General features: G+C 37.7%; 1 protein-coding gene across 16 annotated transcripts in view; it reads left to right on the top strand.

The window, feature by feature from the left end:
- Positions 1-24742, top strand: part of CYP39A1 (cytochrome P450 family 39 subfamily A member 1) — an 80232-nt gene that overhangs the window by 827 nt on the left and 54663 nt on the right. For 15 of the 16 annotated variants that reach the window (XR_013830046.1, XR_013830047.1, XR_013830048.1 and 12 more), the window contains exons 2-7: positions 2798-2933; positions 5950-6124; positions 7639-7788; positions 9033-9126; positions 18668-18775; positions 24062-24152. Coding sequence is in view for 2 of the 16 variants with exons in the window: in XM_079933239.1 (XP_079789365.1) it covers positions 2798-2933; positions 5950-6124; positions 7639-7788; positions 9033-9126; positions 18668-18775; positions 24062-24152 (754 nt within the window). In the remaining 14 variants the exon portion in view is untranslated. Of the gene's footprint in view, positions 1-1920; positions 2004-2797; positions 2934-5949; positions 6125-7638; positions 7789-9032; positions 9127-18667; positions 18776-24061; positions 24153-24742 lie in introns of all 16 variants that reach the window. The other variant, XR_013830059.1, reaches the window with a different exon arrangement.

Below are 24742 nucleotides of genomic sequence, written 5' to 3' on the forward strand. Positions count from 1 at the left end.
ATTGTAAAAACTGCTTGCAAATTCGGTCTTTACAAACATAGTGGGCACTATATTTTCAGCTGGTGTTATTTGGTGATAACATTTTCACTGTCCACTAAGGATATTAGTAATTGTTGTTGCAGCACATATTTTTGTCTTTAAAATAGCTTTCAAATATATCTTTCAAAAATAGTACATAGGTTACTGCTTTTTTTTTCTTTATTTCAATGGACATTCTTGTGTGTATGCTCCTGTGTGTGTTTGTACTTTGCACTTACCTGATTGTTTCATCACAATGACTTCCTAAAAGTGAAATTGCCCAAAGGGCATTAAATTGTTTATATTATTGTGTTACTCTTGCAAAAGGATATACAAATCCTTTTTCCTTTTCTTTTCCTTTTTCTTTTCCTTTGAGTGTAGGGGATTTGCCTCGCTCTTCATATCCTGGACCACACTAAGTACCATAATTCTTGTTAGTCTAATAGATGAAAAATAATATCTTTTTTTTTAGAAGTCTCTAACCATTCTTTATTTTTCAATACTCACACAATTTATACTCAAGATTGTATTTTTGAAAATCTTAGGGAAAAATACTATCTTTTAAAGAAATACTTCTTTGTCTCCCATAGCCTTCCTTAGGTATATGATTTTGATAAGTCTTAAGGAATGTTTCTAAAAGCTTGTCTCAGAAGGTCAAGCAAGGTCACAAAGATTATTCTGTTTTCTTCTAAAAGGTTTATGGTTTTGCATTTAACATTTAGGTCTATGATCCACTTAGAGTTAGTTTTCTTGTAAGGTCTACGTAAGGGTTGAGTTTCAGTTGGACCTCTGGATGTCCAATTGTTCTAGTATAATTTCTTGAAGGACTTTCCTTTCCTCATTGAGTTGCCTTTGCAGCTTTTCAAAGATTAACTGACCGTATATGTGTAGATCTATGTCTAGCCTTTCTATCCTATTCCATTGATTTGTATGTCCACTCCTTTGTTAACACTGCACTATCTTAAATACTACAGCTTTATAGTAAATCTTTAAATCAGGTAGTGAAAGTTCATGGTTTTTTGTCATTGATGTGGCATTCAAGATTATTTGCATTTTAATATAAATTTTAGAGTTGGCTTGCCAATATCTATAATAAAGACTGTTGGAAGAATGTTTGGAAGTTTGTTAAGTCTATGGAAAAATTGAGGGAGAATTGACTTTTTAATGATATTTTGCCTTCTAATCTATGAACTTCCTCTATGAACTACCTCTCCCGTTTATTTAGCTATATAATTTCTTTTAGAAATATTCTGTAGTTTTCAGTGATGGGGTCTTGCCTGTGATTGTTAATTATTTTCTGAAATATTTTATATTCTTGAGGCTATTGTAGATACAATTGTTTTCACTTTTGTTTTCCAGTGGTATCCCTCTGGCACATAAAAGACACAATTGTTTTTGTATATTAACTTTGTATCCTGTGATCTTGCCAAATTCACTTATTAGTTCCAATAGTTACTTTGTAGATTTCTTAGGATTTTTATACATACACAATATGTCCTACAAACAGATAAATTTATTTCCTGTTTTCTGATCTTTATGCCTTTTATTTCTTTTTTCTTGCATAAATAAAGAGGGACTTCTAATATATTGTTGAATAAAGTGGTGTGCATAGACAAGCTTGTCTTCTTCCTAATATTCGGGGAAAAGTGTTCAATGTTTCACCATTAAATTTCTTATTATCTGTAGATTTTTTCACAGGTGGCTATTTCAGTCCTGACCTTGATCGATACTCAGAATTCACAGATGCCACAGGGAAATAAATGATGACCTATTGTCTGTTCACTTCTACACACTTCTCTGTGGAGTTTTAGTCCATTTAGTTCTTATTGTTTCCCCAACTCTCTGACGCCTTTAAAAATATGATCTTTGTTATCTATCCCTCTTTTCTCTCATCCTACACAGAAACAGAAGCATCTGCATGTTTTAAAAGCTGCAAAATATTCCCTGAATCATTTCACTTAAACAGTCACCTAATGATTGACATGGTTTGTTTTCCATATTTTACTATTGTAAATAATGTAGCAACAAATGTCATTTCTATGTGTGCAAGTATATCTGTGGAGTAAATTATCAGATTCAAAGTGTAAATGTATTTTTTAATTTAATTTTTATTTTATATTAGAGTATAGTTAATTTACAATGTTGTGTTGGTTTCAGGTGTACAGCAAAGTGATTCAGTTATACATATGCATATATCCATTCTTTTTCAGATTCTTTTCCCATATAGGTTATTACAGATTATTGAGAATACATTTGCAACTTAGAGGGAAATGGGAAACTTTGTGAGTGTTTTGAGCAGAGGAGTGATGTGATGTGATTTAAATTTTAAAGGGTCATTTTGGGCACTCTGTTAAAAACAGGAACATAAAACTAAAAGAACATAAAACATAAAACTAAAAGAACAAAGTTCAACCATAGGTTGTTTCTAACCCTCCTGATAATCTTGAAAACAGGGCTCAAATATCACAGTGTTTGATATAATTTCCAATCATTATTTCTAATTATTATTTCTACTACCAGAAAGGAAGGTACAAGCAAATAATAACACTATCAAAAGGAAGGTTAAATATTACAACAGAATAAATTAGGATTTTTATAATTTAGATTTTGCTCAGTCAAAATTTATAATTATTATATATAATCATAATAGTTTTTATCTTGACCGTGAATTCAGCATTGGGGCTCTTGAGGAACACTGTCTGAAGCATAACCATGGTCCAGTAACTTATTTATTAGAAATGCTTACTAATATGGTCTGTATTTATGTGTTTTCTTTCAGTATGGACCGATATTTACAGTCGTTGCTCTGGGCACCCGAATGACCTTTGTTACTGAAGAAGAGGGAATTAATGTGTTTCTAAAATCCAAAGAAGTAAATTTTGAACTAGCAGTGCAAAATCCCGTCTATCGTACAGGTAAACAGTATTTTCAGATAGTTCATTTGAAATGCAACATGGAATCCAAGAGCAGTTTTAGGTAACAATCACATCTTCACTCCTCTATCAAGAATGAGGCAGGCCCATTATTCTGTTCTTTAGAGTAGGGATAGAAAAGAGTATGTGATGAATTTAGCCCATGTAGAACAAATTATTGGCAACCTAAAACATTTGGATATCCATTAGCTATGTGTAAGAGGTGAGGTCACCTCACTGATGTTTACTTGGGAAAATATTGGCATCTGCAGCCTGTTGCAGCTCCCAAACTGTCACTAACTCTGCTCTGCCGCTGTGTATACAATGTTATACAGGCTGTAGCTCTTGGCTTTATCTCATGTTGCTACTCTGCTCCTTGAAAGTAGAACTGCACTGCTTAGTAAGCCCTTTACTATGGCATTTCCTGTCATAGTCCACAGGGTTATTGAGGTAAGTGGGGCTCAGCTTCATATAATTGGTGCCCTTTCTTTCCCCATCCTCAGAGACTGCTGGACTGAATTTGTCAGCACGCTTCCAGTGTGACTGTCTGCCTTTCTTTCTTTCTTTTCTTTTTTTTTTAAAATAAATTTATTTATTTTATTTGTTTTATTTTTGGCTGCGTTGGGTCTTCGTTGCTGTGTGTGGGGTTTTCTCTAGCTGCGGCGAGTGGGGGCCACTCCTCGTTGCGGTGCACGGGCTTCTCATTGTGGTGGCTTCTCTTGTTGCAGAGCACGGGCTCTAGGCACACGGGCTCAGCAGTTGTGGCTCACGGGCTCTAGAGTGCAGGCCCAGTAGTTGTGGCGCATGGGCTTAGCTGCTCTGTGGCATGTGGGATCTTCCTGGACCAGGGCTCGAACCCGTGTCCCCTGCATTGGCAAGCAAACTCAACCACTGCGCCACCAGGGAAGCCCGTGTCTGCCTTTATTTCTTCCCAGGCTGCAGACATACATGCTGAGGCCATTTGTCCTCCCAAGAATGCAGAGCTGGTTCATTTTGTGCCTGGTTCTTTTCTCTGCTTTCACAATGTCTGTGCTTGCTTCTACCATCTTTTTTCTCCTTGCTTCCCTTTTTGCATCTTTCTTAGGTTCATTTTCATATAGCTTCTTCTTATGCGTTTCTTGCCATTAAGACAAAAAAGTTTGTTTTCAAGGCTGTCAGTTGATCAGTAGCGTGATGATTGTTTCTTGTTGCTTGTATGAAAAATCACAACATGCTGGGTCCAGAGTTTTGACCCTTTAATGCTTCTTGATATTTAGACTATGGAATTCCAGGTTAAAGAAATACAAATATTTTGAAGACTCTTGATCTGTAAATTCACATATTCCTTGAGAAAAATATACCCACTTACTCACCTATCATAGGTGTATTGAAGTGATCACGTTTTTTCACCTCTGCCTCCCCTGGGGACTTGCATGCTTAAATATTTCTATTTAACAGATGAAATATCTTAATATTTACTCTTGAGCCAGCTTCCCATTCCTTTCAATTATTCCCCTACCACGGAGACAATGCATGCTCAGGAAGTCCACAAATTATTTTTCATTAACTTATACAAAATGTATCCTACATGTAATAGGATGATGAAATATAAAATTAAAAATTAGTTTTTGGAAAACTTACTTTGAAGACAATAAAAGAGGATTAAAGAAAAATATAAAGGAATAGTGTAATGAGTTTAAAAATTCATACACTTAGCACCCAACCAGACCAGGTGTGAGTATCAGGAAAGGAGCGTGAACACTAAGATAAAGGAAACAGTGGGGCTAAAGCTATTGGGGTTAGTTTAGGAAAGCCCTGCTGGTGGAGGTGATATTCAAGAAGACACTTGAAGGAGAGAAGAAGTTAGCAGAAGAAATGTATGGCTTGTAGGTGGCGGGGGGGGGGTGATAGGGGTGGGAGGGTGAGATCAGTCAAGTAGAGAACATTCTGAGCAGATAGAAGAGCTCATGAAAACGCTGAGATGTATAAAAGAGTGTGTGTTTTCAGTATACCTGGGATATATGTTTGGAGGGAGAAAGGGCTAGCAATGTGATTGTAGAGCTGGAAAGAGGGTAGAACGCCTTGTAAACTTTGTTAAGGATAGGAAGCCAATGAAAAGTTTTAAACATGGAAATAAAATCACTAGATGTGTGTTTCCCAGAGGCTTCCTTAATCACCCCCATACAAATCATCCCTTAAGGTGAATTACCCTACGGACTTTCACTATCTCACAGTCTATGTTGGATCTTCACTTACTTTTATTTGCAGGAGGTGATTCTATGTATTAGGTGAATTTTGGCTCTAGTCTCTGCTGATCAAGGAATAGAGAGGGAGGTCTATTGACTGTTTGCTTCAAGAATTGGTTGCATAATTCAAAGAGTCATGTACCACAATGTTCATTGCAGCTCTATTTACAAGAGCCAGGACATGGAAGCAACCTAAGTGTCCATCGACAGATGAATGGATAAAGAAGATGTGGCACATATATACAATGGAATATTACTCAGCCATAAAAAGAAATGAAATTGAGTTATTTGTAGTGAGGTGGATGGACCTAGAGTCTGTCATACAGAGTGAAGTAAGTCAGAAAGAGAAAAACAAATACCATATGCTAACACATATATATGGAATTTATTAAAAAAAATGGTTCTGAAGAACCTAGGGGCAGGATAGGAATAAAGACGCAGATGTAGAGAATGGACTTGAGGATGCGGGGAGAGGGAAGGGTAAGCTGGGATGAAGTGAGAGAGTGGCATGGACATATACACACTACCAAATGTAAAATAGATAGCTAGTGGGAAGCAGCTGCATAACACAGGGAGATCAGCTCCGTGCTTTGTGACCACCTAGAGGGGTGAGATAGGGAGGGTGGGAGGGAGACGCAAGAGGGATGGGGTATGGAGATATATGTATACGTATAGCTGATTCAATTTATTATACAGCAGAAACTAACACAACATTGTAAAGCAATTATACTCCAATAAAGATGTTAAAAAAAAAAGTGGTTGCTTCTTTTGAAAAGTGTTTTCTCTGTTTATAGCATCAATCCCAAAGAATATCTTTTTAAAACTGCATGAGAAACTTTATATCATGGTGAAAGGGAAAATGGGAACTTTCAACCTATATCGATTCACTGGACAACTGACTGAAGAATTACACAAACAGCTGGAGAATTTAGGCCCTCATGGGACCATGGACCTGAACAACTTAGTGAGGTAAATAGATGCCTTATTATTTAATTTTGTTTTTTATTTTTTTGGAATAAAAAAATTTGAAGCCTATACATTGGACTTCACAAATTTTCTGGTGGATTAATGACGTCTATCTAGCTAGGCGATTAAAAGATGCTATTAATCTTTTAAATTCTGATTAATGGGCAGTTTTCAGTTAGCATTTCAATTTGAAGGTAAGCAAATAGACCAATAGAATCATTTTAACACGTTTTAATAATAATTTCTCCCTAGTCATTCCTTATAATTTTGTATGCGCTACATGGATTTTCCTCATGTAATTGTCATGCATCCAATTTTGATAAAACATTCAGTGCAATTTGTGATCATTAGAAGAAGAGGACATTGAGAGGAGAGGGAAGAGGATAGAATCAGAAAGTAGATGACAAGAGTCCAGGAGATGTCTGTGAGACTTGACAAGGTGGCTGAGGAAAGCCACCCTGAGCCTCGGTACTGAGCCCAGGTCCTCTGAGAGGGGAGGTACTGAGAGGCAAGCAAGACAGGAGAGGACAGTGGGGGGAACCACGTAGCACCCAGCCATGTTCTGGAGCTTTCTGGCAAACGTAAGGGCTTAGCAGGGAGCTGTGAGAAGAATTCCCCGCACGCGCAGGGCGATTTGGTAAACCGAAGTTACCCATGAGGCACTTTTCCATCTCAGTGGGATGCTGGAGGCATGACCAACCATCCAGACTCAGAAATACAGCAACATCGAATAGTTTGTTAGGGTTCCAGAAAGAGAGAGAGGAAAAGTAAAAACAAAAACAAGCAACCAATCAACCAAACTTTTAACACGCCCAATATCTACAACAAAACAAAGCAAATTCTTGAATGACTTTGAAACTTGGAGGGAAAGGAGATCCTGAGAAATTTCTGTGAGGAAATGATGGTGAATAAAAATGGAATAAACAGTACTTAGTGTTACTAACCTGGGGCATATTAACAATCTCTGATATTCCCTTATTTAAGGACCCCGCAGAAATAATTTTATTCACCTGAGGGAAAACTTGCTGATGATAGATACTATATTTCAGTCTTTCGGTATAGTTCAAAGTTATAGGATCCTGGGAGATACTAGGAATTTGGTGACTGATATTGCCCTTGATTCTTCGTTTGGTTATTTTTGGCTGCTGTCTAAAGGTACGAACTGTATCTCAGTTATCGTTATTATTTGCTAAATAAATGCTTGTTGAAATCATATTGAATCGAGCTCTTTCTGTGTGTCATCTCACATTTGTCAGGATCTAACAATACTTGCTTAGAAAGCATTTGAAAATCTTCAGATAAATAAGACCACAATTTCAGTTACCCCTAAGTTATCTTGAGCACAGAAAGCAAATATTAAAACCTCTTAAGAATGACTTCCCCCCCCCAAAAAAAAATATATCACATATGATTGTCTACCCCTAATATATAGCTATTCAATAATGCCTTCTTTTGTAACCTATGCTTTTCTTCTGTGGTCATTGGTTCTGACGTTTTATGTGTTTCTATCTTTGTAGGCATTTCCTTTACCCGGTCACAGTGAACGTGCTCTTTAAAAAAGGTCTGTTTCCCACAAACGAGAGGAAAATCAGGGAGTTCCATCAGCACTTTCAAGCTTATGATGAAGGTTTCGAATATGGATCCCAGTTGCCAGAATGTCTCCTCAGGTAGAGAGTTGTTTCCTATGTTAATTCCCCGATCAAGCTCTTCTCAGCTATTCATACATTTCTCTCCTTTCTTGTAGCTATAACAGCAGTTTAAGTGGAAGAGACAGAAGCTATTTCTTAAGACCAGTTTGTGTGTGTGTGTGTGTGTGTGTGTGTGTGTGTGTGTGTGAGAGAGAATTGAGGGAGGAACTGAAGAGAGATGGATGATTTCCTCTTATTCTCATTTTGAGGAACAAAAACAAGAAGGAGAGGGGAGAATATGAGAATGAAATGAAGAATCTATTTTGAGGCCTTTTATGCCATTTACAACTTATTATTATCACAGTCATTGCTACATCATCAAGTGTGACCCGTGTCAGAATCCGAAGTCCTTATTCTCCCTGAGGCAGAAGTAGGTGTGGTCAAATGTATTTCTCACAGTTGGCTCAGATAAAAGTTTATAAAACGGTTTGATTGCAAAGTAACACATGATATTTTAGTTTCTTGGCAGTTGGTCTGAAATGATGACTGGTCAGAAAAGATTAAAAAGCTTTTAGTCAGTTTGCTTTGCCTCACTTAACCCAGCAACGGGTCCCTGGGCAAGATTTTGATCCTGCTGTGACTGACAACAGCCAGAGCAAACTTAGACCAAACAAATCATGAGCCCTGTTTTCTCTCTTTTTTTGTTTTTAATAAATTTACTTATTTATCTTTGGCTGTGTTGGGTCGTTGTTGCTGTGCACGGGCTTTCTCTAGTTGCAGTGAGCAGGGGCTACTCTTTGTTGGGGTGTGTGGGCTTATTGCAGTGGATTCTCTTGTTGCGGAGCATGGGCTGTAGGCACGTGGGCTTCAGTAGTTGTGGCACGTGGGCTCAGTAGTTGTGACACACGGGCTTAGTTGCTCCGAGGCATGTGGGATCTTCCCGGACCAGAGCTCGAACCCATGTCCCCTGCATTGACAGGTGGATCCTTAACCGCTGCGCCACCAGGGAAGTCCCCGAGCCTTGTTTTCTTATTTAGTGCCGGCCCTTTAGGAATGCAAATGTTTATTTGCAAAAGATACTAAAATGTGGCTGCCTTGCCCCCTCAATTTTCCTTGTGGACTAATAAGTCTGAAGGTAGATTTCTCATGAAGTTCCAGCTGAAAATGAAGAAGACATTTGGAGAAATAATTAAAATTCCATAGACATAGTCCCTTTTCTGCTGTGACTTGTTACTCCTAGAGTGCTTTCAAATTAATTTATCCACATATTTTTTCTCACCTAGAAACTGGTCAAAATCCAAAAAGTGGCTTCTAGCACTTTTTGAGAAAAACATTCCAGATATAAAAACATGCAGATCTGCAAAAGATAATTCCCCGGTAAGTATTCCTTAGCTTTTTTTGCTAAAATACCTGAGACGAAAACAGTCATAAACTACAATTGTTAAAAAAATATTTTTGCTAAAAATCATGAGATGTGTTACATAGATACCATTTTTGTGCCAACCACTGTGTTGGATGTTTACATACGTTATTTTATTATTGCATCCTCACAGCAGTGAGGGAGATATTAACCCTATTTTACATAAGAAAAAACTGAGGCTACAGACAACAAAATGACACAACAGCCTGAGGGTTTTTTTAATATTTATCGATTATACAGTTGGTTGTGTCAACAGTCACAGGTGAGAGTTATGGCAAATTAGGCAAAGATAAGAAAGCTCGACAAAGTTGACTTTTTTCTTGAGGCCACCAAGGCTAATTGTTTCTTTCTTCAAATGCAACCAGACAGTGTGGTATAATTTAAAAAGCAACGCACTGGGAGTCACTGTCCTAAGTGTCCTAGATCTGTGGTTCTCTACACGTGGTCCTTAGACCAATGGTACCAACGTCGCCTGGGAAACCACTCAGGGCAAAACGCTAGGAGCCCAGCCATCTGGGGTTTTATACACCTTCCCGATGGTTCTGATGCTTGCTAATGAATGGTTCTCAGCCGTGGCCACTCATTAGAATCTCTGAAAGCTTTTGAAAACTACCTGATTCTCCAGACTCACCGTCTGGAGATTCCTTTTGGCCTGGACTGCCTGGGCTCAAGTCCAGTCACCATTGTGTGACCTTGGGCGTGGTACCTAACCTCTTGGCCTCAGTTTTGTGACCTTGGGCATGGTACCTAACCTCTTGGCCTCAGTTTTGTTAACAAATAGTTCATATTTGTAAAGCACTTGAAACATAGTAAAGACCGTGTGAGAGTTTATCATCGTTATCATGGAAGAAATCATTTCATATCTTTTAGCATTGAAAGATGATATCAGACATTTTTGTTTGTTTGCGTTTAGTTATGATAGCAAGTGATAATCACAAACAACTCTGCTTAACACTGGAGAGGAAGATCACCTTAGAAAAAAAGGAATGTGCGAATGTTTGGGGATCTCCCTCTGGAATAAAGGGAATAGAAAGCTAGACTGGAATGCCCTTCACTGACAAACTATGTTTCAGCTAAAGAATCTATTTTATAAATGGATCCAGACAAACACATTTTTGTTTTCATTATTTTCCAGGATTTAGACGTAAAGCCATGTGTGTATAAAAGCTGTACCCAAATAGATCTGTAATCTATGAGCCTAGAAAACAGGGGTTTTAATGCCCCAGTTAAAACTCCCCGCTGACAATACTTCTAAAATAGCATTTATTTTTCTTACTCTGAAGAAATGAGGCACTTTAATCATAGGTACTCGAACTCCTGCTTTGAATAAAGACAAATTTTGACCTCTGCTGACGCCAATTCAATGTTTATGACCGGGATAGAATTCAGTTTGAACACTCATGAGCTGCGTAACTTCATTTTTTAAAAACTGTTTTGTTTCTGTTTTCCTGCAGCAGTGTTCACACAGAGTTTACGTTTTTATGCCCACAATTTTTTAAAAAATGCAGGCTAAGAAGAAAATAAAAGATTCTGTTGTCTTTTACTGCATGAGTCGATTTCAATGTCCTAGTTAAGCAAAGGACTGGAAGAAGTTTTTTGTTTTTTTGTTTTTTAAGTATTATACACACGTTTTCTCACATCATAACTTTATCACGTTTCAACATGAGTGATTTCTCCCATGTTATTCTAGATATAAATTAAACTAGTATTTTCATTTACAATTAAGACTGCACCACAGAATAGCATATCAAAAGAATGAAATACATCTATAGGATCTTTCATGAAATATAAACTTTGTACCATAACAACTTGCATTGTAAGTCTGATAGAAACCAGGAGTAAATGAAAATTATACTTCAATTATTTTCAAATCTGGTAATCCATTATTACAGAAACAGTAACAATAAGACATCACTAACGCTTACGGGGTACTTACCCTGTGCCAGGCGTAGTGTTAACACATTTCACAAATTCACTGCTCATTTCTTTTTCGCAACAACTTTAGTACCTGGGAAACTGGGGATTATTAAAACCAGAAAGCCAGGGATCAGAGCGGTTAATCACTTTTGAAACACTACGTGCCTCTGTAAGTAACAGCAACAGCCTCTCGTCATGTATTTTCTTTGAGAGTGATGTAATAGGTATTTTCTGTGTTGTAGGATCTGAAGAAAAACCACTGCGTTCTGGTGCAGTGCAGTTCTCTGAGTCCCTAACCCATGAGAGTTAAGGACTGTGTCTCTAAGGGGCAGCATAGCCTAGTAGCTAAGATTGTCGGCACTGGAGCCAGGGCCAGCCTCGCAGGATTCGAATCCCAGCTCAACCATTGACAAGCTGTATGTCACTAGCAAAGTTCCCTAACCTAATCGTGCTTCCATTTCCTCAAATGTAAAATGGTGACAATAACAGATCTACTCCTTGGAGCTGGGGTGAGGAACGAATGCTTAAATACTTGTGAAGCCCTTAAACAGTACTTGCCTTCCAGAGCAGTGACTAGACTTCAGCTACCATTATTTCTGTTACCTAACTTGAATTAGTTAAGATTCGAAGTGCACAAGTAACTTAATGAAAATGTTATAATGTCTGAATTTGTTCCTCGTGATGGGGATGACCGTTGGCAAAGGCAAATCTGGGAAGCCTTCCAAGGAAGGAAATGCTTTCATGGAATTTGTGTGATGACTTGAGAGCAGCCATACTAGGTGACCTTGGAGAGGCCCTGATCTGACCTGGCACCGTCCATGTCAAACGTCAGTTCTCTGCATGGTTTTAGAGTATTGCAATATTTATCATATACTGGTTTGGCAATTCCCTTACCCATGATATGTAGGCTGAGAATTTGCATGGCACATGGGGGTAGGGTTTTCTCCTGAATGCTCCAGAGATCTGTGTTGTTTGCATTTTCCTAAGAGCAGATGTTAATTAAAAAAAGAAAAAAATATTTAAAGATAACATTCGTCAAAATGGTAATGTGTACTATGTTTTGTTTTAAGTACTTTATAGGAAGTAACTCATTTAATTCTCACAACAATCCTGTGAGGTAGGGTCCATATTATGACCATTTTACAGATGAGGAAATTGAGACACAGAGAGCTTAAAGTACTTGCCCAAGGTTACCCAGCTATTGAAACCAGGTTCCCATTCCACATGTAAGGATCTTGGAAGTTGCCACTTCATCCTCACACCGAGTAAAAACTTAACAGACTGAAAAATCAACAATTCTTGAAAGAGAGGACACAGAGCAACCTGCTGCCCCCAAGACTAGAGACCAACAGGCAAATACAGGGAGTTGACATTTCCCAGAGCACAGACCTGAGAGTGGAGACTGCCGTGGGAACCTGCGCCAGGGTAGGAAAACCCGAGCTGTAATTAATGAATTGCTAGAAGTTCAGTGCAGACAATTCTCAGAGTTCAAAACTCCATGGGACCTGGGACCCGGTCATAGAAGGACCTCCACAATACTGTGAAACTTACCTCCAGGAGGTGGACCAGTGAAAAATCCCCTAGGGCTTCTGACAGGGGAAGGGGGAAAAGAACAAGTTTGAAATATGCCACAGTGCTCTGTTCTTAACCAGGCCTGCCCTCAGGGGAAAATAGTTAAACAGAACTTAACCTGCTGGAGGATTATCAGAGCCTAATGACCTGGGGAAGAGGAGTGTCCAGTTGCAGCCACCTCTAGCCATCCTGTCTCACCTAAGGAGGGAGAATAAGACTGAGAAACACTTGTGAAGTTCACAGTCCAGAGGCACAGGCTCATGAAAAGACAGAGATCTAATCATAAGACTTGAATGCTTCCCCTCCCCTCACACCTAACCACCACATTACTAAAGACCTATTTATAGCCATTCCTTTTATCCAGCACAACATGTCTAGCCATCAAGAAAAATTACAAGGCAAAAAGAAACCTCCACAATTTGAAGAGACAAAGCAAGCATCAGAACCATTCATGGCCGGGATATTAGAATTAACAGATTGGGACTTTAAAAAAATATATGATTAATATGCTAATGACTAAATGATAAAGTAGGCAGTATGCAAGAACGGATGGACAATGTAAGCAGAGAGATGGAAATCCTAGGAAAGAACCAAAATGAAATGCTAGACAGAGATTAAAAAAAAACCAAGTGACAGAAATGAAGAATGCTTTTCATGGACTTATTAGTAGCCTGGACACAACTGAAGAAAGAATCTCTGAGCTAGAGGAGATTCAGTCCTTGAAAGCCAAAAAGCAAAGAGAACGAAGACATAAAAAACAAAAATAGAACAGAATATTCAAGGACTGTGGGAAAACTACCGAAGATGTAACATTCATGGAATGGGTATACCAGAAAAAGAAGAAAGAGATGGGAACAGGAGAAATACTTGACACAATAATGACTCAGAATTTCTCCCAAATTAATGTCAGACACCAAACCACAGATCTTGGAAGCTCAGAGAACACCAATCAAGTAAACACCAAAAAAACTACACGTCAGCATATCATTTTTAAATTACAGAAAATCAAAGATTTAAAAAATCCTGAAAGAAGCCAGAGGGAGAAAAACAAACAAAAAAACAAAGAAAAAACCCACTATACCTATAGAAGAACAAAGATATGAATTACATCTGACTTGTCCTCAGAAAGCATGCAAGCAAGAAGAGAGTGGAGTGAAATATTTAGTGTTGAGAGAGGAAAAAACATCAACCTAGGACACTGTACTCTGTGAAATTGTCCTTCAGAAGTGAAGGAGAAATAGAGTCTTCTTCAGACAAACAAAAATTGCGGGAATTTTGTTGCCAGTAGACCTGCCTTTTAAGAAATGCTAAAAGAAGTTCTTCAGAGAGAAGGAAAATGATACAGGTCAGAAACTCAGACCTCCATAAAGAAAGAGCGAGCATGAAAGAAGGAATAAGTAAAGGTGAAAAAGAAACTTATTTTTTCTATTCTTAATTGATCTAACAGTTCAGATTGATATCAACTTGATAACAGTTTGTTCAGATAATAAAATAGCAACAATATATTCAATTATATATGCTTATATGTATATTATATGTATATACATGTGTGTATGTGTACTTATGTGTGCTTATGTATAAGTGAAATGAATGATGGAAATGATACAGGGACAGGAGGGAGGAATTAGGATTATTTTGTTACTAGAAGGTACTTACACTACCTGTGAAGTGGTACAGTATTATTTTAAAATGGACTTGGATTAGTTGTAAATGTATATTACAGACTCTACAGACTCTAATAAAAATAAAAATTGAAGTATAACTTGATATGCTAAGAAAGGAGAGAAAATGGAATCATATAAAATGCTCAGTTAAAATCACAAAAGGCAGGAAAATGGTGGAATACAAAAATAAGAACAAAGAATAAGGGCAGCAAATAGAATACAGTAACAAATATGGTAGATACTAATCCAGCTATATCAGTAATCACTTTGAATGTCAGTGGCCTAAATTAAAAGACAGAGATTGTCACAGTGGATCTAAAAACATAACCCAACTATATGTTGTCTACAAGAAACCCACTTTAAATATAAGGACACTTTATATTTAATATAGATTAAAAGTAAACAGATGTAGAAAAACATACCATGCTAACACCAATCAAAAGAAAGCAGGAGGAGCTGTATTACTTTCAGACAGAGCAGACTTCAAAGGAAGGAAACTTATCAGGCATAATGAAGGACATTACATAATGACAATGAGGTCAGTCCTCCAAGAAGACATAACAATTCTTAATGTGTATGTACCTAGCAACAGAGTGTCAAACTACATGAGAGAAAAACTGATGGAACTTCAAACAGAAATAGATGAATCTACTGTCACAGTTGGAGACTTCAACACCCCTCTCTCAGAAATGGACACATCCAACAGACAGAAATCAACAAGGATATAATTGAACTCAACACCACCGTCAATCAACTGGATATAATTAATTAAGACTACTTAATCCAACAATGGCAGAATACATATTTTTTTCTCAAGCTTATATGGAATATTCACCAAAATAAACCACATTCTGGGCCATTAAACACACCTTAACAAATTTATTAGAATAGAAATCATATAATGTCTCTTCTCAGCCCACAGTGGAATTAAACTAGAAATCAATAACAGAAAGATAACTGGAAAATCCCAAAATACGTGGAGATTAAACAACACATTTCTAAATAACACGTGGATCAAAGAAGAATTCTCATAAGAAATTAAAATATTTTGAAACAAACTAAAATGAAAAACCAACCTATCAAAATTGTGGGAGGTAGTGAAAACAATGCTTAGAAGGAAATTTATACCTGGAGGTTGAAGCAATCACCAGTGGCCAATGATTTAATCAATCGTGCCTATGTATGAAGCTTTCATAAAAACCCAAAAGGATGGGGTTCAGAGAGCTTCTATGTTGATGAACACTTGGAGATTTGGGGAGAGTGGCATGCTTCAAGCAAGCACAAAAGTTCCTTGGGGGCTTCCCTGGTGGCACAGTGGTTGAGAGTCCACCTGCTGATGCAGGGGACACGGGTTTGTGCCCGGTCTGGGACGATTGCACATGCTGTGGAGTGGCTGGGCCCGTGGGCCATGGCCGCTGGGCCTGTGCGTCCGGAGCCTGTGCTCCACGGTGGGAGAGGCCAGAATGGTGAGAGGCCTGTGTACTGCAAAAAAAAAAAAAAGAAGAAAAAAAAGAAAAGAAGTTCCTTGGCCTTTACCCGTACCTTGCCCTATACATCTCTTCCAGCTGCATGTTCATCTGTAGGCTTTATCGCATCCTTTTATAATAAACCAGTAATCTAATAAGTAAAATGTTTCAGTTCGGTGAGCAGCTCTAGCAAATTAATCAAATCTGAGGAGGGGGTTCATGGGAAACTCTGATTTATATAGCCAGTCAGTTAGAAGTACAGGTAACAACTTGGACTTGCAACTGGCATCTGAAATCCAAGGAGGGGGTCTGTGTAACTTCCAAGCCTTAGCCAGTTAGTCAGAAGCACAGGCAATAACCCGGGCTTGCAGCTGACATCTGAAGAGCAGGGCAGAGTCTTGTGGGACTATACCCTTAGCCTGTGGAACATGATGCTATCTTTGGGTAAATAGTGTTATAATTGAGCTGAATTATAAGACACCCAGATGATGAACCAAACATTGTTTGTGGTGTGTAGAACCCCCCTCACACACATTGGAAATTGGTACCAGAACCCCTTTAGCAAGGATGTCCCCTCCCACCACTCTTTTTCAACATAGTACTGGAAGTCCTTGCTAATGCAGTAAGGCAAGAAAAGGAAATAAAAATTATACAGATTGAAAGGGAAGACATAAAACTGTCTTTGCTTGCAGATGATGTGAACATATGTAGAGAAAATCCAAAAGAATCAACCAAAAAACTACTGGAACTAGTGAGTGATTTTAGCAAGGTCGTAGGATACCAAGTTAATACACAAAAGTTAATTGCTTTCCTACATGCCAACAATGAATAAGTGGAATGTGAAATTAAAAACACAATACCCTTTACATTAGCATTCCCAAAAATGAAATACTTACATATATATAAAACAAAACAAGATCTATATGAGGAAAACTGCACAACTACAAAACTCTGAGGAACAAAGTCAAAGAACTAAATATATGGGGATATATTCCATGTTCATGGATAGGAAGACAATATTGTCAAGATGTCAGTTCTTCCCAACCTGATGTATAGATTCAATGAAATCCCCAATAAAAAAACCCCAGCAAGTTATAAAATTTTATGGATTCTAAAATTTGTATGGAGAGGCAGAAGACCCAGAATCACCAACACAATGTTGAAGGAAAAGAGCAAAGTTCTTCAAAGAAGTGATGCTATCCAACTTCAAGATTTACTGTAAAGCTTCAGTAATCAAGATAATGTGGTACTGGAAAAGAATAGACAAATAAATTAATGGAACAGAATAGAGAGCCCAGAAAGAGACCCCATTAAATATAGTCAACTGATCTTTGACAAAGGAGCAAAGGCAATATAATGAAACAAAGATAGACTTTTCAACAAATAGTGCAGAAACAACTGGACATTCACATGCAAAAAACTTAGTCGATCTTGGGTGTGGCGATGCCTACTTAGATGTAACACTGAAGACACAATTCATAAACGAAACTATTAAGCTGGATTTCATTAAAATTAAGCTGCTCTGTGAAAAGACAATATCAGGAGAATTAGAAGACAAGTCACAAACTGAGAGAGAGTATTGGCAAAATAAAGGACTATTATCCAAAATATACAAAGAACACTTAAAATTCAACAATAGGAAAACAAACAACCCAATGGAAAAACAGACCAAAAATAGACCTTGAGAGACACCTCACCCAAGAAGATATATAGATGGCAAATAAGCATATGAGAAGATGCTCCACATCACATGTCATCAGAGAAATGCAAATTAAAACAATGAGATACCACTACTCACCTATTAGAATGGCCAGAATCTGGAACACAGACAATACCAAATGCTGACAAGGTTGTAGAACAACAGGAACTCTCATTCATTGCTGGTGGGAATGCAAAATGGTATAGACTTTTTGGAGGTTTCTTACAAAATGAAACATACTCTTACCATACAGTCCAGCAATTGTGCTCCTTGTATTTGCCCAAATGGTTTGAAAACTTACACCCACACGAAAACCTACATATGGATGTTTATAACAGCTTTATTCATAATTGCCAAAACTTGGATGCAACCAAGATGCCCTTCAGTAGGTAAATGGGTGAATAAGCTATGGTACATCCAAAGAATAGAGTATTAGCGCTAAAAAGAAATGAGCTATCAAGCCATGAGAAGACATGGAGGAACCATAAATGCCTATTACTAAGTGAAAGAAGCCAATATGAGAAGGCTGCATACTGTATGATTCCAACTGTGTGAAATTTTGGAAAAGGCAAAACTATGAAGAAAGTAAAAAGATCAGTGGTTGTTAGGGGGTGGGGAGAGATGAATAGGCAGAGCATAGAGGATTTTTTAGGGCTATGAAAATACTCTGTATGACATTATAATGATAATAGATATCATTATGCATTTGTCCAAACCCATAGAGTTTATAACACCAAGAGTGACTCCTAAGGTAAACTGTGCACTTTAGATGACTATGATGTATCAAAATCGTTTCTTCCTTGGTCAAAAATGTCCCGTTCTGGTGAGTGATGTTGATAATGAGGAAGGCTATGCTTGGGTGGGGGTAAAGTTTGTATGGGAAATCTCTGTACTTTCCTCTCAATTTTCTTGTAAACCTAAAACAGCTCTAAAAAATAAGTCTTAAAAAATTAAGCCAGGATTTGAACCAATGCAGTAAGAGCATTGAACCCCAGAGTCCCTACTCCCAATTACTATACTACCAGTAAGTATGTAAATCCCTTAGCATGCCTGAGATCACAAACCTAAGAATGGCAAAAATAGTATCTTTCAGATTAAAGAAAAATGCATGATCTTTGTTTATTAACATCAATCTTTGTCACATAGCTCTGGTTTGACAATATTTATTTCTTTTAAACAGACAGTAATGCAGGCTCTGCTGGATCTCCTAGAGATGGAAACAAATGAACAGAAGAGTCCCAATTATGGGCTCTTACTACTTTGGGCTTCTCTGTCCAATGCTGTCCCTGTAAGTATATTAGTAAAGGAAGGATTGCATTTCTGTCTACTGTACTTTCAGTTTTTCCCTTCATTTTTCTTTCTGTTTTTTTTTTTTAATTCTTTTCACTTCTTATCATGGGGAAGAAAAATACTGTAATGGATTTGGTTGTGAGATAGAAAAACAAAACTGAATGCCTAAGGAAATCTGATAAGATCACAAAGGAGGCAAAGCAGAGACCTGAAGTGAATTCTGCCCTTTGAAAGGCAGCATGTAACAGGTGAAGGGAAACATTTGCACTTTGGGGTCAGTTGTGACAACACCTGTATATGCAGCACTTTCTGTACTTTCCTTGTCAGGCAACATGCTTAGTATTGGTGCTGCAAAGATAAGTAAGTCTTGACCCCAGACATTTACTGGGGAGAGAGTAGGTAAACGGATAGTTCAATTAGAATTGGACTTGAATCCAGATATCCCAGCCATAGCCATAGAATCTCATGGAGGTAACGAACACGCTGAGCCTCCATTTCCTTATTGGTAAAAAAGGGATCATAAGACTCCTAGTATGGTCTGAGACTCGGGTACTTAATAAACGGTAACGCTCATTTCTCTGCGAGATTGTTGTGAGGATTTAGCGAGATAAGCCCAGCTGCCACCCAGTGCTCATGAGTTCTTTGTCGACCCCTGAACCCGTTCTCCTTCTATGCACCATTCCTGTTTGCATTGCTTGGCATCGTGGTCCTGTAAGCTTCCCCATGAATGGAGCTGGTGACACTGGAACTCACGATACTTCTAAAGAGAGCAGGGATTTTTGAACTGGTTGTTTTTTTTAAGCTGTTATGAACTAGAATACAGCCACGAGGTTTGTCTAGCACTTCATGTTCGATGCACAGCAGTTTCCTGCATCAGGAGGATTTCCTATCAGCTTAAGCTGCACTTAAATTATTTGAGAGATTAAAGGGTCAACTTTTTATGTATTTGTTTTCTACTAAATAAGAACTTTCAACCTACCTGTAATGATAAAGGTATTCATTTTTTCTTTTTTCTTTCTAACAAATAGAAATAAGATGTGTTAAGTATTATTTGTTTCTCCTTCCTCTTATAAAGGTTGTAGAGGGCTTTCTAAGTACTGATACTCTAGTTGTCTTTAACCCATTATACACTAACTGGGTAACAGAGCAGAAATAGAAATTCTGGCTTCTCTGCTCAAATGTGTGTCAGCCACTAAAATACGTATTTCATCTGGCATGGGCAAATAAAAGTAGTCTAACACTTTCCTCTTCTTTAGGTATCTCTAATATTATTCTCTGATTTTTCCTTATACAGTTTTCTTGGAAACTGATTAAGCTAGAGCAAAATTAAAAGGCAAATATCAAAACAACTCCCAAAGCAGCAACAAAACAGCCACCCCTGTCACAGGATTAATTTTCAACAACTCATTAGAAAGCCCCCCCCCCCCCCCACAGAAGGAAGGGACACAAAGCCTCATTGATCTGACTCAGGGGGAGTCAGATTTTTGGAATTTGTTCCTGGCACTGGTGTGAAAGAATTTAAGTCAATTGCAGAAAGCAAGTGTGTGATGATCAGCAGAAGTTCCATCCTGCTGGCTCTTGTTGGCACTAAGAGGCAGCTGGTGTGTGGGCAGAGACCCTGGACTGGCTTTAGAGTCAGGTCCAAAGGCAGATCCCACGGCTGGGTGACAATGGGCCAAGTGTTTCACTGTGACCCTCAGTGTCCTTATCTGTAAAATAGCATGAATGTTATCTACCTCATAGGATACTATGAGGATTATATTTTTAAGAAGTGGAAAGGGGCTAACAGTCCCTGGCTCAATAAATGTTAGCTTTCTTCTCTTATAAAAAGTAACACCATGGTTTCAATCAGTCATTTCTTTCAATGGCCCACTAATAATGAACTGCCTTGGCTTCCAAAACTTGACCTCTCAAATGCCCAAGGGTGGGAGTGGCCACTGCTGTCCTGGCTTTTGTGATCTCCCGAGGCGGCCAGGAGAGCTGCCAGAAGCCCTGCCAGGGGCCTGTGCTTTCCTGGTGCCTAGATCATTCTCTTCTACTCTGTGCTCTGTCTCTAGGACCACGGAACTCAGAGCTCAGGCTTCAGACAGGCTTGGTACAAGGCACCAGGAAGCCCTGTTATGAGACCAAAGTCTAGGTGAACTTCGGTGGACTGGCCCAAGATATTAACCATGATTTATGAAATTATTTCTATGGGAAAACCATTTCCAAGTCCCAAGAAATTCCTGGCTGCCAAATGTACTTTTTAAGAAAACTTTTCCAAACGAACCTCAAATCTGACGTTTTACCTTTTTAATCTGCTTCTCTGAAGCTCTTTCTAAACACTTTCAGTAGTGACTTCCCCACCTCACTCTCAATTCCCGCAGCATTTATTGGTTACTCTTTTATATGCCTTTCTTTTCTTTTTAAAAGAGTAATTTTTTAATTAAAAATTTTAAGTAGAATATAATATAGATTTTTAGAAGAGAGATCTGTTAAGAGGCATCAAACAGTAACTAACACCATTGCACAACCATTTATAGTTTAACTGAATTCCTTGAGTTTGCTTTAAAATAAGGTATTACCCAATTTTAGTGAATCTCTAAAACTCTAATTAACCACGTAAAACTCTAAACCCCTCTTTTGTGTAACTGAAAAATCTATGTACTATCACTAAGATATATATTTTCCCCAACATGAACTCTTGAGTCTTTAAATAACGAGGTCCTACTGTATATCACAGGGAACTATATTCAATATCCTGTAGTAAACCATAATGGAAAAGAATATGATAAAGAATATATATATATATAAAACTAAATCACTTTGCTGTAGAGCAGAAATTAACACTTTATAAATCAACTAAGCTTCAATAAAGTAAGTTAAAAAAATGATGGATTGAGTATGGAGTGCTTATTAATTAAATCCAATAATTCAGCACTTCCATCTCTAGAGAGTATAGAAGGGGCCCACGTGGGGAGACATGTTGAAGAGAGCTGTCTGAGCATGTTTCCTCTGTAAAAATGAACTAGTTGATCTCTAGGGTAAGCCTTTCCTAATCTGGAAAATGCCACAGAAAGTGGATCTTGGGATAGAGGCCTCAGTTCTCCTGTTCACTTTGTTTATGTAAACAGCACCATGTTTATGCCCACAGTATCAGTTTACTGTCATAAAGGGGAAAACAATGAGTAGTATTGAATTTGGCTTTGTCCAAGCACTTCCTTTCAGACCGTTGTTCTTCCTCTTTTGACCACAGAGGGGAGTATTGGGATCATTTAAAGGTGTTTAACAGTCCCTCACAAGAGACAGAAAGACTTAAGTAACACAGTGTTGTCTGAGTCTTTTCAGGATTGGTTTTCCTAAGATTAAATTTCTTTCACAATATGTGTTTACAGAAAGCAGATGAAAGGGACCCAATCTTCTTTTAATGATTTGATACGTTTCCTTTAATGTGTAACCTAAAAATAGAAGCAAAAATATCTACCTGAATTAATGGAAAATTAATTTTTTTTAGTTGAAGTATAGTTTATTTACTCTATTGTGTTAGTTTCAGGTGTACAGCATAGTGATTCAGTATTTTTTCAGCTTATACTTCATTATAGGTTATTACAAGATAATGAGTATAATTTCCTATGCTGTACAGTACATCCTTGTTGCTTATCTATCTTATACATAGTAGTTTATATCTGTTAATCCCATACTCCTAATTTATCCTTCCCCACTTCTCTCTCCTTTTGTTAACCACAATTTTGTTTTCTATATCTGTGAGCCTGTTTCTGTTTTGCATGTACATTCATTTGTATTATTTTTTAGATTCCACATGTAAGTGGTATACAATATTTGCCTTTTTCTGTCTGACTTATTTCACTAAGCATACTGTTCTCTGGGTCCATCCACATTGCTGCAAATGGCAGTATTTCATTCTTTTTTATGGCTGAGTAATAGTCCATTGTATATATGTACCACATCTTCTTAATCCAATCATCTGTTGATGGACGCTTGAGTTGCTTCCGTGTCTTGGCTACTATAAGTAGTGCTGCTGTGAACACTGGGGTACATGTATTTTTTTTTGAATTAGTATTTTCATTTTTTCAGGATATATACCCAGGAATAAAATTGCTGGATCATATGGTAGTTCTATTTTTAGTTTTGCTTTTTTTTTTTTTTTTTGCGGTACGTGGGCCTCTCACTGTTGTGGCCTCTCCTGTTGCGGAGCACAGGCTCCGGACGCACAGGCTCAGCGGCCATGGCTCACAGGCCCAGCCGCTCCGCGGCATGTGGGACCTTCCTGGACTGGGGCACAAACCCGTGTCCCCTGCATCGGCAGGCGGACTCTCAACCACTGCACCACCAGGGAAGCCCCCTATTTTTAGTTTTTTAAGGAACCTCCATAATGTTTTCCATAGTGGCTGCACCAATTTACATTCCCAGCAACAGTGCGCAAGAGTTCTGTTTTCTCCACATCCTCACCAACATTTGTAATCTGTAGACTTTTTGATGATAGCCATTCTGACAGGTGTGAGGTGATACTTCATTGTGGTTTTGATTTGCATTTCTCAAGTAATTAGAGATATTGAGCATCTCTTCATGTGCCTGTTAGCCATCTGTATGTCTTTGATGTTTAGCAGTGTAATATTATCTTATAATACCACAATGAGGAAAGATATGAAATAATTTTGTTTGGTCTAGAGTGAGAACTTGCAAACATACTATGTTCAGTAATACCCTATAAACTTGCAAGCACCCTTTTTCAATAGGGTATGAAAGGACCCTAGTTTTGATATAAGTACTCTCATAATTTAGTTGATAAGATTTTAGATACAGTTTCTGGGGCTTATTTAAAATTACCATGTTTCATTTGCAGAATATATGATTTGCTAATTTATTTATACTTCAAGGAATTACATCTTGAAAAATGCCTTTGTTTTGGACTAACATTCTTAAGTGTCATAATTTGTTGCTCCTAAATTTCTAATATGTGCTTATATAATATTTTATGTTGTATATTAGTACAATAAAACACCCTGCTTTTCCCATTTTTTTTAGTGAAAATAGTTTACTCTATATAAACAATATTGTGAAACTATAGTGGCAGAATAAAATCATAACTTTGACCCCTTAGAGATATGTAACATCTCTTTTGTTCATAAAATCTAGTTGTTTTCAAAGATACTCTACTAACATGCTTTTAAGTTTAGTTTAAATATCTCCTTGTTTCTTTTAAATGTTTGTGGCTAATACTATGTATGCTTTTGTTCACGTTCAAAGAAGGTTGTATGTTTTGACATATGTTTTTCTTTTTAAGGTTGCATTTTGGACATTTGCATTTGTCCTCTCTCATCCCAATATCCACAGGACCATTGTGGAAGGCATATCATCCGTGTTTGGCACAGCAGGTACTAAAACTGAATTAAATTGCATTCTTGAAGAGATATCTAATAATGTGTGCTTGTCACACATTATGGGCAAAGTTAAATGCCCATAATTTAATAGAATTTCAAAGTAGTCCACATTGAACATAATTTGTTATGTGCTTCAGGATATAAATTGATCAGGTAGGATCCTAGAATTTAATTACTGTCAAGGATTTTAGAAGCCACCTGGACCAACTCCCTTATTTTCCAAATGATGAAACAGAGATCGTGACTTGCCTAAATTCCCTATTTAAACATAAGTGTATAACGCACCAGGATTTTCTTCTAATCCCTTAGCCCCTTGCCTCAATTGAACTACAAGTCATAGTTTTGGAATTCAGGGTTTTCCAGATTTTATAAAAGTAATGTGGTACATATTCCATGTACTGCTTAACAGTATTAATGGGATATGGATGTCAGGTAAGGCTACAGCACCAAAGGAATTATTTTCAAAGTTACAGTTTTTAGAGGTTGAGTGGGTTAGAACTGCAGGTAGAGATTGCTACCTTGCCCTTTTTGGTCCAGATTTGGGCTCATCCGTTATCGTCAGTTTTAAAAAGCAGAAATAAGCT

Source organism: Stenella coeruleoalba (assembly GCF_951394435.1).
Source record: "Stenella coeruleoalba genome assembly, chromosome: 10".
In the NCBI taxonomy this organism is placed as follows: Eukaryota; Metazoa; Chordata; class Mammalia; order Artiodactyla; family Delphinidae; genus Stenella; species Stenella coeruleoalba.